Source organism: Lipotes vexillifer, unplaced genomic scaffold, assembly GCF_000442215.2.
Source record: "Lipotes vexillifer unplaced genomic scaffold, Lipotes_vexillifer_v1.1 scaffold644, whole genome shotgun sequence".
Lineage (NCBI taxonomy): Eukaryota > Metazoa > Chordata > Mammalia > Artiodactyla > Lipotidae > Lipotes > Lipotes vexillifer.
In genome coordinates this window covers 3,398,652-3,414,406 of record NW_006783288.1, presented here as the reverse complement: position 1 = coordinate 3,414,406, position 15,755 = coordinate 3,398,652, and the positions used below count along the sequence as shown (strand labels likewise).

Below are 15,755 nucleotides of genomic sequence, written 5' to 3'. Positions count from 1 at the left end.
CTGCTGGAACATGTGAGTGATTGGTTTGGGATTCTGACCTCTGCCCAGGCATCTTGCCTGGGCTCATTCTGGAATCTGAGTTCAGCCTGGTCCCGTTTTAGGCTCACTGATCCCATTTGCAGAGACCAAGCCACACAGCCTGCCCCGAGCCATTCACATCTATCCTTGAGCACCTAGATGTCTATCACCTCTTTGTGAAGCTCATCTGAACCTGTCTTCTCATCTCGAGCCAGCTTCTCGGAGTCTGAAATTCCCCAGCTCGAATCTGAGAGTCAGGGGCTGTGGCTCAGGGTAGGGTAGAGGAAGGGGAGGCTCTGAGATCAATCATGCTTGCAAATCATGTAGAGACCTTCTGTTCGAAGGTTGTTTTCTATAGGGATTTCCCTGGCGGTCCAGTGGTTAAGACTCTGCGCTTCCGTGGAGGGGGCACGGGTTCGATCCCTAGTCTGGCAAGTTCCGCATGCTGCATGGCATGGCCAAAAAAAAAAAGCCTCTCTAACCTATTCCAAAGGTTGTTTTCTATATGATCAATACATATCTGTCTGAGATTATTGTCGGACGGTTTGTCTGGGTTATTATAAGACTAGTCAAAGTTTAACTCCAAATCCTTCAGATATGCAGTCTATTTCAGTTATGACTGCTGGTTAATATTGTCTGGCATTAACTTTCTAATTGAGTACAGTGCCTGAAAATTAACTATCCCCCCCCCCCCCGAAAAACTATATTGAAAGGTAAAAAAGGGAGGTTTTAATGATAAAAAAAAAAAAAGGAGTTTCAGATTCTTTCTTCCCACCCCCTAGGCTAGACGAAAATGTTCTTCATCTCAGAGCTGTCCTCCATAGAAGAGCATTGTGTAGCCTTGCATGCCAGGACCATATCAAGACTCTGGCAAAAGCTATCGTTTCTGCTGTAGGCTTTTTTCCTCCCCCAAATAGGCAATGATGGATTCACATCTTGACTAAATAAGATCACTGCTCTCTTATGATTCAACTTTGAATGATGAGTGTTCCCTACCTAGCCCTGTGCCAGGTGCTTTTAAAGATAGAATCAAAGTATAAAACAGTCCCTTTGTTCAGGGAACTTACAGTAATACAAGACATAAATATGAGAAATTTGTAGAAAATAATGCAAAGCCAAATATCATCCAGGGCTTAATTGAGTACCTACCTCTCTAAATTCTTTGCAAGTTCAGGACTGATGGATTAATACCAAGACTGCCCTCCTGAAAATAAATATGCAGGAGGAATTTAATCCCAAAGTATGTTACAAAGAACATTTGGTCTATTAGATACTAAAACTAACAGTGCACCAGAGTGCTTCCTATCTGCAAAGTATTAGCAAAGCCTTTTACGTGTGTGTGTGTAGTTAATCCTCACAACAACCCCCTGAGCCACAGATAACATAAATATCCCTGTTTCTTTCCAGTTGAGGAAACTGCAGCTTAGAGATACTAAGCCGTTTGCATATGGTTACCTTGTTAATGGGTAGTAGAGCCAGAAATGAAATGTGGGAAGTCTGATTACAGACTCTTTTAAACCAATAGCTATTACAGGAAAAAGGAGGTTCCAGAGTTAAATAGGACTTTTGGCTACAGGAATTCTCAGATCCTTTACTATGCTTAGGTATATTGCAACATTTATAAAAGCAGCATTTGGATAAGTATACCTGACCTCGTGATCCTCTTTTTTTTTTAGCTAAGGATCTCCCAGAATTAGTCACTTTTAACACAGACCTTGGGAAGTACAAAAGTGGAGGGTCCCCAGTGTCTTACGTATTCAAAGAAACAGAAGGGACAAAAGGACGGGGTTGGATACAATCCTGAGCTGGGTCATTGGTGCCCCTTGGAGCACATAGGCTGCCCTCTGCCCAGAGCCTTGCACGTTCTCCTCAGGTTCAGGCTGCCTTGATAACAAGTCCAGTGTCCATTTGAGATGGTTCATTAGCCTTTCGTTCTTCCTACTGTTAGCCTCTATTTATCGAAAACAAACAAACATTTTTTTGAGCTTCCTCTGCAAGCCAGGTACTGAGCTCAGTGGAGGTCAAAAAATGGTCATCTTAACAGTGAGGTTTGCTGTGCCATGGAGCTGTACCTGCAGGACGCCCAAGAAAGGGCCTGCGTTGTCGGAGCCAAATCTCTACTCTACATCCTTTTATCTGCGGGGACAGGCAAACACTTTAGCTGAACTACGCCACAGTTACATTAAAAATAAATAAATAAATTACTGAAATAATAATATGGCTGCTCAGGATTTCACTGGGAATAAATGACATCACACATACACATATCAGGCCTCTCTCAGGGTTCATTTTTCTGTGGCTATTTAATGGAGATTAGATACTCCTTACCGGCACCATGAAGACAAGAAACCCTCAGATAAATTAATTTTCATGAACTGGTCCCTCTGGAGCCTGTCAGGGAAAGGAGTAGATCAGCACTGAGTCTTACCCTGTCTTGCTTCCGTGAGGCCAGTTACACAGGATGAGCGTTCCAGGGTCCACCAAAGTGGTGGACATCCAGAGGGGTGATCTCTTCCACTTCCCACCTTCTGGCGGTTTATTTAAAGTTTTCACACACACACACACACACAAATCTGAACACTTGGAAGGCAGAAGAGAAAGGGAGAAAAGGGCTAAGATAGTATACAAACTGTAGAATTGGACCCTGAACCATCAATAATATTGAATGAATTTCCCAAATGCCACATAGCTGTCTTATTCTTAACCCCACACTCTATGAGCTGGGATTTTATCTCTGGCTTAGCAGAGAACCCACCAGGGTTCTTAGGCTCCCTACGAATCCAGCCTAGGACTTCTCAGCTTCCCAGGTTGGCCTGGGGGTGACTGTGGTGCATGCTGAGCATGTCCTTACTTGAACCATTTGCAGTGTTCACTTTTGAAAAATGAATTACATGTAAGGAAGGGGATGGTGGAAGAGTCAGGGCCAACTTAGCAGCCAGAGCCAAGAGATTTGAGGCTGGGGTCCTACCTAGCCAAGGAGTTCGAGTGGGAAATAACAAAAGTAGGACTTCATCTCAAAGTTCCCACCACGTGCCACACACATTACAGATACTGTTATAAGAACCCTAGAAAGTAAATGTTTTTCTCCATTTTGTAATTAAGTAGAGTGATCCAGTCACTTGCCTGTACAGCTAGTAAGTTACAGGGCTAGGATTTTAATCTAGGTCTTCCAGACTCTAAAACCAGCTCTTCTCTATACTGGGAAGATCATTCCCAGCCATAGGCCAAATGCGAGGGCAAACCAAGTTCAAGGTCAGAGGCAAGGCCAGAGACCAGGTGTGGAATGGAGGGCAGAGCCAAGAGCTCAAAGCTGACCAGACGTGGGGACTTGAGGGGTGTGGGGGGGATGCAGATTGGGGACACTCTAGAGGGACCCAACAAGTGCCTTGAACATCCTTGGTGTGTCCAAGATCTTGCCTTACCTTCAGTCAGCGTGTGGGGTGTGGGCACCGGCTTTAAAGGTCAAGCAGACGAACTGGCACAGCTGAAACCCCCCATCCCTGTGTCCCCTAGCAGCTGGTGACGTGAAAGGTGAACGCCCCTGGGGGGATTCAGGCCACCCAGGAAGAAAGGGCTTGGGAGGCTGGAAGTGTGTGCAGAGTCCCAGAGCAACATCTCCAGATTTCAGAGTAGCGGGTACTCATGGGCTTTGGGGTTAGACAATCCTGGGTCCAAACCCCTCCACTATTTGCCAGTTGCGTGACCCAGGTAAGCTACTTAATTTTCTGAGTCTGTTTCCTCATTTATGAGACGGAAACAATAATAGTACCTAGACTCGTTACGCGCTCAGTAAATGTTGGCTTTTACTCTCAGTCCCAGGTCCATGGTCTAAGGCACCAGCAGAGAAAACACATCACTCCTTGGGGCCTCAGAGTATTAGCTGACCTGTTAGTACCTCGGATCTGTGGCTCCCAAGGGTTTGGACTTTTTTCACCCTTGTCTCCTCACTCCTTTCCTTTTGTAAAATTATATTTCTGTGCCACCAAAGAGTAATCTTTAGATGCCTCGTTGCACTTAGCAATTAAGCTGTGCTTTTATCCTTGGCAGAGAGAGTCACACTCCAAACGTAACCAGATCTGTTAGATTTTAGAATCAGGCTGACTTGGTCCAAATCCCACCCTGCCACTGTTTACCTAAGTGGCCTGGAGCAAGTTAATCTGTGCTTGGTGTTAATTCATCTGTGATACGGGACTAGTAAAACCTACATCACAGACAGGTTGCGAAAGTAACACGTGTCAACCTCTGCTGTTGTGTCCGTGTGGTTCCAGGACTCCCCTTCTGATGGGAACATAATCAACACTTGAATATGGATAATGGGGGATTCCATCACCTCTGGATCTCAGGCTTCTTTGAAGCCTCTAGACCTTCCCCTAGCCTGGCAGCAGTGGTTTTCACTGGCCCCTCCTTCAGCAGAGAAAACACCTATCCGCTCTGGGGGGGAGCTGCCCTCCACCTTTGGCCAGCTTTACATCGCCCCACCCCCAACCCCCAGCATCTGTTGCCCAGACAGTCAGCTGCCAAGCTGTGCCCAAGTCTCTCCCTGGGTTCATTTGATATGTTGCCACTTTGTTTTGGAAGAAAAGCCAATATCAGTGCCGGACCCTGGGGAGGCAGATTCCTGCCTCTGCCAGCTGCCAGCTGTGTTCCGTCGCTCATCCTGCCCTCGGTGTCCCAGGTGATCCCGTTACAGAGTGTCTCTCGCCAGACAGCTGCCACTGGGACCCTGTGGAGGCACGGACAGCAAAACTCCAGGCTTGCTGGGGACCAGGGACATGCCCTGAGCGCAGCTCTGCAATTCTGCCAAAAGGCTGGTGGTCATGTCTGCCTTTTCCTGATAAGGGTAATTACTTGCCTTATAACAATGGCTAGATGTTCCAGATCTACAAAGCAGAGGGCGGGGCTGGGGAGGTGTCATTCCCTTTAGCAAGCGCTTACCCTGTCCTGGGCGCTGTAGGAGGGTTTTAGTCATGCTGACACTCCTGGCCATGCAAAAAAGGCCTTGTTTTGACTCCTCCTCAACTGACAAAAAAACAAAAGTCACAGGGGTGTCACTTCTAATCCTCAGGACAATTGGCAGTTTTACCTGCATCCTACAAATGGAGAAACTGAAGCTCAGAGAGGGTAAATGACTTGTCTGTGGTCCTACGTCTGGAAAGCGGAATAGGAATTCAAAGGCTATTTAACTTTGGAATCCATGACGTCACTACTTAAGGACAGTGTAAATACCAAGAGTTGACGCAGTGTCTGAGAGGCAGAAAGGAAGTGGGCTTGGGATTCTGCTCTTTGCTGCTCTGACCAAGCTGGGAGTAGTGGTCATCAGACAGGAAATCTGGGTGATTCCTCTGCCCCCTCACCCAGTCTGTGTTATGAAAAACAACCCCCAACTCTTACCTTCCCTTAAGGAGATGAGGTGACAATAAGTATAATGTGAAGTTTCCATGAAGTTTTGTTGCATTTGCCCACCTCAGAAACAGTGTATCTCAGAAAAAGTTTGGATCCGAATTTGCAAACTGGTAGTCTGCAGGCCGAGTTATCCTAGGAAGATGTTTTGTTTTGACCTGCGGTTTTTTTTTTCTTTTTTAAATGTCAGGTTAATTGCTATCATTTTAAAAATAGAACTCCAGATAGTTCATAGAGAACCCCAGATTTCTGAATCATCTTGCAAAACCAGATCTCACAGCCCCAGACCTCTGTCGCCATCTGGCCACCACTGGCTGAGTTGTGCAGCGGCTGCTTCCTTTGATGAGAAAGGGCTTTCTAATTTGCTGCAGTCCTCACCGCTCCCTATTACTCTGTGTCAAGGAGTGCCAGTCTCCCTGGATCATCGCCCTCCTTCTACCAGTCTTCTTACATTAGAGATAAGAGGAAAAGGAACTTTCTTGGGCTCTAAAAAGTGGGAAAACTAAAAAAGCAAGAAGGGAGAGTGCCTGTTTCTATCTAAAAATAAATATTTCTGTGCGTTTATCTGCACCAAAAAAGATATAACCAAAGAAACAAACCTGGCGCTCTTTGTTCATTTTTTTGGTCTTTTCGTGGTTGTTGTTGTTTGAATTTAACACCATTTTAGCCACTTTTTCAGACAATGTCCAATGCAGCTGCTCACACAGAGCCAGGCATCTGCAGGCTGGCCCAGAAGCCCGGGTCCAGGACTGATCTCCAGCCTCACATGTGTGCTCGGGGCCTGCCAGAGCTTCCCCATCATGGTTTTGTTCCCTTTTTCCCTTTCTCTAGGTGTTCCCTTCCCAAAGAACTTCCTGCAGATCTGCAAGAAGATCCTGTGTCGCCTCTTCCGGGTCTTCGTCCACGTCTACATCCACCACTTCGACCGGGTCATTGTGATGGGCGCGGAGGCCCACGTCAACACCTGCTACAAACACTTCTATTACTTCGTCACTGAGATGAACCTCATAGACCGCAAGGAGCTGGAGCCCTTGGTAAGTGTCACTGTGCAGTGGCGGCACCCAGGTCACCCCAGGAGCTCAGCCACTTGTCACAGAACACTGCCTCGCCCGTGCAAACTGATGGCCAGCTCCTAACCAGAGGATTGCAGAACTGGACAGGAGTTAGAGGTCAGCTAAAGGGCAGGAGATGCCAAGATGTGCGTGGCCATCAAACAGAGGTCTTACATTTCTCCCTGGGATGGTCATGGTTTGGGCCAGAGAAAGTAGCTTTAATTCTCAGCTCCAAAACCAGTCACCTATTCACTTAACCCCTTAAATGGGCATCTTTGAGCTCTATGTCATGTCTTACACTGTTTTCCAAAGAAGGTAAGAAACGTTTCTTCAGTCAGTTGAATAAATATTCAGCACCTACTGGGTGGCGCCTGCTAGATACACAAAGTCAAGTTAAACTATTTTTTAGTAGCTTTTACTCCAGAGATATAGAGAGAGGTGAGCCCAAGATGAGAATACAGTATCATGGGGACTTTGATTTTCATACTGAATCTCCTGCAATGCAGTTTTAATGGAATATATGAAAATCCAGAACACTGGTTAAAAAAACTTTACTATTATTGTTTAAGTGAGTGGGGAGTCCTTTCATTTTCTTTATAGACTGTCTTCACAGTAGGACTCAAACTGTGCTTTGGAAGTCAAGGGCCCCTAAAAACCCTACATCTTTTGTGACATATATCATACTATGGTACCCTCATCACAGCTATCCCTAGCAGCTCTATCTAGTATCGTCTTATCCAGTATAATCAGTGCTTTATCGTAAAATCATGCTTTTTTCCTGAAACAGTTAAAAGTGGCAGTTTTGCTAAATATAACTGACAGAGCAACTAAATTTCATCCAACTCCATTTGAACAATGGCCTGAGCACAGGGGCCAGACCGGTCTTTTGCTAGGCTGTCTTCCTTTCTCTTGATGTACATGCTTTTAAAATATAGGTTTTCTAAATTGTTTATGTATGGTGAGGCCAACAGATCAAGAGATGACTGCCAAAGCAGCTCTACTCAATAAAAACTAATTAAAAAAGAAAAAAAGACATGACTGCCATTGAAAAGATAGTTTGTTTTACTCACAGATCCCAAGAGAAGGGGGTATACCACGGTATGAGGACCACATGGGGAAGAACGCAGACTGGTCAGGGACAACACGGGCAGGAGCCTTTCTTGTGGTTTCCCTGGGAAGGAATGGGCGAGGCAGGGTAAGAAGGCTAAACATGGACTAATTTGAGTAATTTCAGCAGGTTCTGGGGCAGGGGGGCTGCCCCTAGCTGATCACCTGGTGCCATGGTGATTAGGCCAAAGGGATTTTAGCGCTAAGAGGCCATAGCGGAGGTGGTTGGGAAAGTGGGCTCTGGATTGGTTGGTTTGTGTTGATTGGTGAGTAAACAGCTCAAGGATGAGTTGTCTACTATCTCTAGAAATTGGTTAGCCCTGGAAGGGGCAATCCCTCCCTTTTCAGCAAGGCCCCAGATATTCAAGAATCAAAACACAAAAACCAAAAGACATGTTTAATACAGTAGAGCACCTGTATCTGGCAAAGAAGATGTTGGGGAATTTTATATATCACCTTTAGAGTTTCTCAACTTGAAATCTATAATTACGCTTTGAGAATACATGGCAAAAAACCATTTTTTCTGTGTGTCACTCAAGAGTTGTGGAACAAAGCAAGACTCGCTGGGTACAAGTGAGATATATCATTGGCTAAAGCATTTATTTTCTTCATTTTCTTTCACAACCACTTTGTAGAAAGCTCTTGGCAAGAACTAAGTTGTCTCTGAATTCAGTTGGACGAGTAGTGTGGAAAGAAACTAGAACATAATCATGGTGAGGTTTTGCTCATTTGTCTTGTATGAAGGCTGTTGTGGGTAAACAGAAAAGGTTGTGCAAACAGCAAAAGGGAGTTAAAGGCCTGAAAGGAGTTGATAAAGCTAATTTCAGAAAATGTTAAGGACAGAGTGGATAGGGGCAGGTGAATGAAGAGGGTGGAGCAAGCCCTCTGATCTCCAGGAGAACATGGGTCTCCTTCTGGGGAGTTTGGTTCAGTTGCTTTCAGCTGACATGTTCAGATGGAGGGGGAACACCTTCCCTAAAGGTCCACTGGAAGGAAGAGGCTCTCCTCAGCACTCAAGCTTGGGTTTCTCTGAGTTAAAGGAGCAGAAACATCTGATGGAGAGAGCTGAATGTTTATTTCTTCTCTACGTACGGAAGCATGAAGGCCATTGTTAAGACAAAGCTGAGGGTAAGTTAACAAGTAGATAAAGCCTTCCTTTTCCATCAGAGCGCTCTCGTTACAGCGGACCCTTGAACAACATGGGTTTGAACTGCACAGGTCCACTTATACGCTATATACTGCATTACTCCACCATCCAAGGTTGGTTGAATCTGTGGATGCAGACCCATAGATACGGAGGAAACTCAGTCATGGAGGGCCCAACTGTAAATTATACTCAGATTGTCAATGGCATGGAGGGTCGGGGCCCCTTACCCCCACGTTCTTCGAGGGTCAACTGTATTTTCTACAACTAAAGAAGGGCCCCAGGGATTCTAACAGCTGGCAGTGCCGGGAACTGACTCGAAGTCTGAGTCACAGAAAGGGCTGGAACAACCCAGTTATTCTATCGAGAGATAAGAGCCTGTTTTGGGGCATGGGGAACAAACTATGATTGGATTAACCAGGAATTATTAACAGTAGATGTGAGCAAGAAGGGATATCATTTTTTTTTCCCAGAAGCTTATAGTTCTTTAAATTTTGCTTGAAACAGCCTACCTTTATGTTTTGTTCATTTTAATTACAGGGAGTACAATGCTTGTACTTTTTTTTTTTTTTTTTTTTTTTTTTTGCGGTACGCGGGCCTCTCACTGTTGTGGCCTCTCCCGTTGCGGAGCACAGGCTCCGGACGCGCAGGCTCAGCGGCCATGGCTCACGGGCCCAGCCGCTCCACGGCATGTGGGATCTTCCCGGACCGGGGCACGAACCCGTGTCCCGTGTATCGGCAGGCGGACGCTCAACCACTGCGCCACCAGGGAAGCCCGCTTGTACATATTAATAACAAGTGCTTTTAATGCTTAACTGTCTGAAATTATGTATTCATTTTACACAAATCAAAACCTATAAAGTAACAGAAAAAGATATTGAGAATGTTTCTGAAGACAGTCATTATCTTAGCACAGTTCAATGTCCACTAAGAATATTGCACTTGTGGATTGTTATTACTGAAACGAGCACTTTCAATATTGAAAGTGCTGGAATACTTAACTTCCAAGTCTACTATTGTAATGCTGTAGTATTAAAATCAGTCATATTATATCAAATCAATACGTATGTATTTGATTTGCATATATCAAGTACCCTATATATGCAAGGCAAGTTGCTCAGATGTTCTAATTGTATAAGAAAGATAAGCTTTTGAGAATTGACAAACGCAGTCTAAAAAAATATAAAATAATGACTGTCACTCATCTTTGGTCCTCGAAGGATGATGAAAGTCAGGCATTTGGCTTCCTGTTCTAGTACCTTCTTTAGAATCTAATGCAGCTAGGGGTCAGAAGGGCAGCACTTGTCAGGCCAGTTTCCTCAGCAGCTCCAGAGTCGCCACACCTCCAGTGGGACATTCCCGATGTCATGCCTCGGGATTCCGCAGTGTAGGATGCAGAAGCCCCAACTCATGTTTCTCTCCACCATGTTCCTGCCACGCACAGCCATGCTCCTCAGCCGACCCTATTACTTTTGTCTGATGTTGGCTGAGTGCCCAACACACTGGTTGTGTTCAGGGTACGGCACCCCACAGGGGTAGGAGATTCAGTCTCAGACAGTCCTTACCACAAGGCTCAGACTCTCTGGGTTCAAACCCTGGACCCTTCATTCACTAACTCGACTAACTCGCAATTTCGAGCACGGTTTTTCAAAGCATCATTTTACTCATTTGTAGAACAGGTATAATAATCGAATTGTAAAAACTAAATGGGTTAGTCACACGATAGGTGCTTGAGAAATGTGGGCTGTTAAATGAGATAACGAATGTACAGTGGCTGTCATATAGTAAGCAGAGGTACCCTAATTCTCCCTTCCCCAGCTCCCATGGCCTTTTGCCATCTTGGGGATCCACTAGGTAGCCTTGTAGCAGATATAGTTCATTGTATTTGTATTAGTATCTCCCACAGGATTGTCAACTCTTTGAGGGCTGGGAGTAAACGGGACATATGCTTGTATTGCCTGTGTTGCCAAGCACCTAATAAATGCTTAGTGTGTTTCTGAATCCGGAAGAGTACTTTGAGGATGATCCCCATTCAAAGGGATTACACACTAGTCATTCCTTCTTTGGTGCCACCCTCATCTCAGAACATGCCTGCAGACCTCCACTTATCCACAGTTGGAAATAAAGCTTCATGCTATCGGATTAGCAGTAGAGATTAAAAGCAAAATAAGGTGCAGAGCAGTAAAGGGGTGCATCCTCAGCCTCAGGCCTGACAGAGAAAGCTGGGACCCTGATCCAGATTCCAACTATATCACCTAGGAGGATGTTGAATGCTCTCACACTGTCTGTGTCCTGGTGGACCAGGTGTACAGTGACCAAGCCTCCCAGATTTAGCACAAAAGAATCTCATGTCTTGGGAGAACTCTGTCCCTGGCAAACGGGGACAGTTGGTCACCCTATCAGGCCTCTGAGGGGAAATACAGCTTGGAATTCAGAAGCTGGGAAGAGGTCACCCTGGCAGCCCAGTGAGGAAGGCCAGCACGTCCATCTGTCCACAGGGTTTGCCTCATGGCTCCCGTTGGGACCTGCTGGTCAGCAGCAGCCTGGGAACCCAGAGAAATACATGATTTCATTTGGTCTCCAACAGCGAGGGGGAGGCTGGAGCATTGACAGACATAGACGTCACAAATGATCTACTTTTCATGTAAATGCAACAGCTGAAGATGACTTGAACTCGAGCAAGTTCACAGTTGGAGAAAACGAGCCCAAATGATAATTAGCAAATGGGCCAGGCCCTGATTGAATAAGCAGGCTGCTGTTGGCCCGGGGCAGCCTGGGAGTCAGCTGACAGAATGGAGCTAATCAGTATTATCATTAGCAAGCACAGAGAGCAGCAGTATTTTGTTAGCCTTTCACTAAAAACAAAAGCAGATTCAGAGGGCTGTTAGCGACACAGAAGCTGGCAAATAAAGAGCAGATGAGGGAGGAGGAAGACGAGAGAGGTTGGGAGGCAGGGGAGGAAAGACAGGAGAGTCCTTGTTCACCCTAAGGCACCTGCTGACCCCTGGGTGACCTTGGTCCAGCAGTTTCACCTTCTGTCTCCAGGGATCCATTTCCTTATTTCTAACAATGAAAGTGATTATACCATCACCTAGCTTGTAGAGGTGCTGCCATGAAACCAAATGTTAGCACAGGGCTGTTCGGTTACCCTATAGCAGGGCACTTGGGCCATAGGAGCTTTTCAATTAAGTCAGTGTTTCTCATTAGGGGTCCACACACCAAGCTGCATCAGAATGTCCTGGAAGTGGTATTTTAAAATGTGCGTACCCAGGCCGCACCCTGGATACACCAAATCAGAATTATTGAGGTTAGTGCCCAGTATCAAGCACCCTCGGTCTGCATCTCAGACTTCAGTGTGCATATGAATCACCTTGGCATCTCCCCAAACTGCAGATTCCGATCCGGTACCCCTGATTGCAGCGCAATTCATTTCGCTCCCAGGTGATGTCAATGTTGCTGGTTCCCAGACCACTCTCTGAGGGGCACGACTGTAGATGACAGTTACTCTCAAATTGGAAAATTACTGTTGTTAGCACATCATCCTTTCTTCATCTCTAGGATGGGGGGGTCAGCTCAGTGAGGTGGGAAAGTAAAGCAACGAAGAAAAATCTAAGGACCAGCACCGGCCAAGAGTATTCCTCAAAATGTCAGTCCCGAGTAATAATCAGTGAAAACAGTTTTTCTTTTCCCGATCAAATGAGTTTTCGAAATGCTACATCATCTCCACCCCTGAAGACTCACGACGGACAATCATAGATCAAAGGCCTTGCGAAGTCATCCAGTGAAGAAACTGGTTCGGTTTTGTGTAGCGCCCCCTGCCCCCCGTTTAGCTGCTGAAATCTTTTTTCTTTTGTCATCACTCATTGACATCTTATGGAGATTGTGATCTGTGGAACAAAGCGGGGACAACACTGTTCAGCTCTGTGATGTGTTTCTGGATTTTGAGTTTTCCCTCCGTGCCTCCACCCTGGCCCCAGCCGTACACTCACAACTGCTGCATGGGGTAAGGAGAGGGAGATGGGAAGGAAGTGAGACTCATCATACGGGAGGGCTTCACGGAAAGAAAAGTAACTCAGCCTCATTCATCTTCACTCCTCAACCCTCCCACTTCCCTGTATGACACCCCATCACTGAGTTTTTACCATGTGGCTGTGGAAATAAACGATAGCTCCATTTCTTGAGTTCCAGGTGTTCCCTTACATTCTTCACGTAAATTGTTTCCTCTGTTCCCCACACTTATTACCTTTACTTCAAACAGGTGTGGTGGGCAGTTTCTCAACCTCCCTCGTTATTCTCGTTACTGCCATCTTATCACGCCCAAGCTCCCCCCCGCCCCCCGCAGTTTGTAGGCAGTGCCTGCTGGCTAATGACTGAGGTTCATGCACCAAATGATCTTAGGCTTCAGCACCAAAAACACTGCTTCGAAAATGGGTACTTTAGGGCCAGATGGAGGAACAACAGTTTGCAGACCAAAGACTTGGAAAGGCGTGTCTCATAAAGACCCAGCACAGCCCATCTAAGCCCAGGCATATGATGACCTTGCATTCCCGTATGAGGTGGCCAGGTCACGCCCACGCTTCCCTTGGAGCTGCTTGGGTGAGTGCAGTAGCCAGGATTGGCCAGATCAGGTCAGGACGGTGAAAAGAAGCAGAGCCTGTCACATGAGCCAGAGCTGCTCCCCCAAATAGCCAGCAATGAAGAGCCATTGTGGGGCTTTTGAAAGGATCTTTTCTTTTGAAACACCATCTGTGTAAAGGCCTCTGGGCTGCTTCTTGTCAGGCGGGTTCTTTCGCTTTCAGCCAGATGGTTCCAACATGGACACAGGCATTGAAGAAGAAAGAGCTTCAGCCTGTGAGTCTGAAGCCTGGCAGTTTGGCCTTTACAAGGGTGCTTCCACTATTATGTTACCACATTCGTTGTCTGATGCTGAGCAAGGCAGTTAATATCTCTGGACCTCAGTCTTTCATACGTGAATGAGATCATATCAAGAGTCCCCCCAGTCTGACTTACTGAGACTATGATCTTTGACATGGTGTGTCAACAGCCTTATTGTCTTTGGTCCAAGGTGACTTTCCTTTTTGCTTAGTGAGGCTTCATGAATTAAAGCCCACCATGCCAACAGAGTGGGTATACCTGGCACAGAGGGTCGCTGGAGTTGAGTTTGCATTCGTGGGACTTTGTCAAGTTAGGTGGTGTGTGTCTGTCTGTCTGTCTGTCTCCAGCATGGCATCCACTGGGGGTGGTTGTTCAGGGCAACCGAAACGCCCAGAGCTGAATGGGAGAGCCTGCCAGAGACCATTTTAGGAGCTTTGGCAGACATATTTTAAAGTGTCAGTTTGAAAAATAGCAAAGGAATGTGGGATTATTTTCAATGAACTGCATTGTGCTGCGTTAGCGGGAATGGAGCAAAGTCAGCTGCATGTCTTTGTGAGTTCTACTTATTCATCTTTTGCTGATGTCCAGTGAGCTTTTGCTTCTGGTTTGTACGATGGGAGATGGTTGGTTTTTGGTTTTTGGTTTTTGGTTTGGTTTTGTTTTTTAACTGGGTCAGGGGTGAGATGTGGTCTGCTTTATTTCAGGGCCTAAAATATAATCAATTAGAGTTGCATACGACGCCCATGGGAAAATCACAACACATAATATTAAGTAATAAAAACAAGATTCAAAACTGTATTGGAAAATCACTCTAATCATATGTCTGTCTATTAGTATGTCTGCTAGAATCATCTAATCATAGAGAAAAGGAAATATGGCAAAAAGAGTCAAGAGTACTCTCTTGGGTGATACTTTTGTGTATGTGTCTGCTTGGACTTTTCAAGTTTTCTGTTAACAAACATGCATCACTTTTATAATAATCAGAAAAATCAAACCGTATGCTTTAAAAGGCCTTACCAACAAAGACCAAAGCTAAACATGACAAGTGGCCTGTGTGCCCGGGACCCAGGGTTCTGAGTGAGCTCTTTCCTGTCTCTGGCCGTGCCCTCTCCTCCTGCTTCTCAGAGCTGTGGTGACAGAGATGCTCAGAGGAACAGGCTAGCGTTGGTGCATCCCTTTTGTGAATGTAGTTGGAGGCAGATGTGCACGATCACATGGGCTAAACAATTAAGCTTTCCCTGCACGTGGGGTGATCGCTCCTGGAGTGGGGAGTTCAGCGTCTTTGTAAACACTGAGGTGATGTTATCTTTATAATAGGTACACTTTTTTCATTTTGAAGCCTCTGTTTTAAGTGGGCAGATCTAAAGCACGTGACGAAGTCTGTGGATCACTCACATGGAACGCATCCAGCTCTGCAGGGACAGGCTTTGTCTGGGCACCTCACTGCAGAGGGTACCATGATCTTGACTGATGGTTTTGGTTGGAGTTTCTCCCATCTAGATTCCTTTACCTAACTAGATCTGAAGAGATTCTTGTTTTTTTTCTAACTTCAAGTTTCAAAAGAGAATAGGAAGGATTTATTGAAAAGAGATTAACCCATACCGTAGAATGGTCTATATACAGTGGTTTTTAAAAAATAATAATAATCATTATTATTTATTTATTTTTGGCTGTGTTGGGTCTTCGTTGCTACGTGCAGGCTTTCTCTAGTTGCAGCGAGCAGGGGCTACTCTTTGTTGCAGTGCGCGGGATTCTCATTTTGGTGGCTTCTCTTGTTGCGGAGCATGGGCTCTAGGCACGCAGGCTTCAGTAGTTGCGGCACGTGGGCTCAGTAGTTGTGGCTCACAGGCTGTAGAGCTCAGGGTCAGTAGTTGTGGCACACGGGCTTAGTTGCTCCGCGGCATGTGGGATCTTCCGGACCAGGGCTCGAACCCGTGTCCTCCGCATTGGCAGGCGGACTCTCAACTACTGCACCACCAGGGAAGCCCTCCAGTTTCTTTAGTACCCTGTCATGCATCCTGATCCCCCAAGCAAGATATAGAACATACAGATACATTTGATCAGGGAGTTCTTTCTTTCCAGAGCATTTTGTGGGTCTAAGGCTTTGAAATACCCTTTGGGAAATACTAACTAAACAGTCTTTTTTTTTTTTTTTTTTT

At 45.8% G+C, this 15,755-nt stretch overlaps 1 protein-coding gene across 1 annotated transcript in view; it reads left to right on the top strand.

Annotated features, from left to right (window-relative positions):
• MOB3B (MOB kinase activator 3B) overlaps positions 1-15,755 on the top strand; it is a 206,665-nt gene that overhangs the window by 168,666 nt on the left and 22,244 nt on the right. Inside the window, exon 3 of the mRNA XM_007455919.1 lies at positions 6,250-6,452. Within this exon, the coding sequence (XP_007455981.1) occupies positions 6,250-6,452 (203 nt within the window). The remainder of the gene's footprint in view (positions 1-6,249; positions 6,453-15,755) is intronic.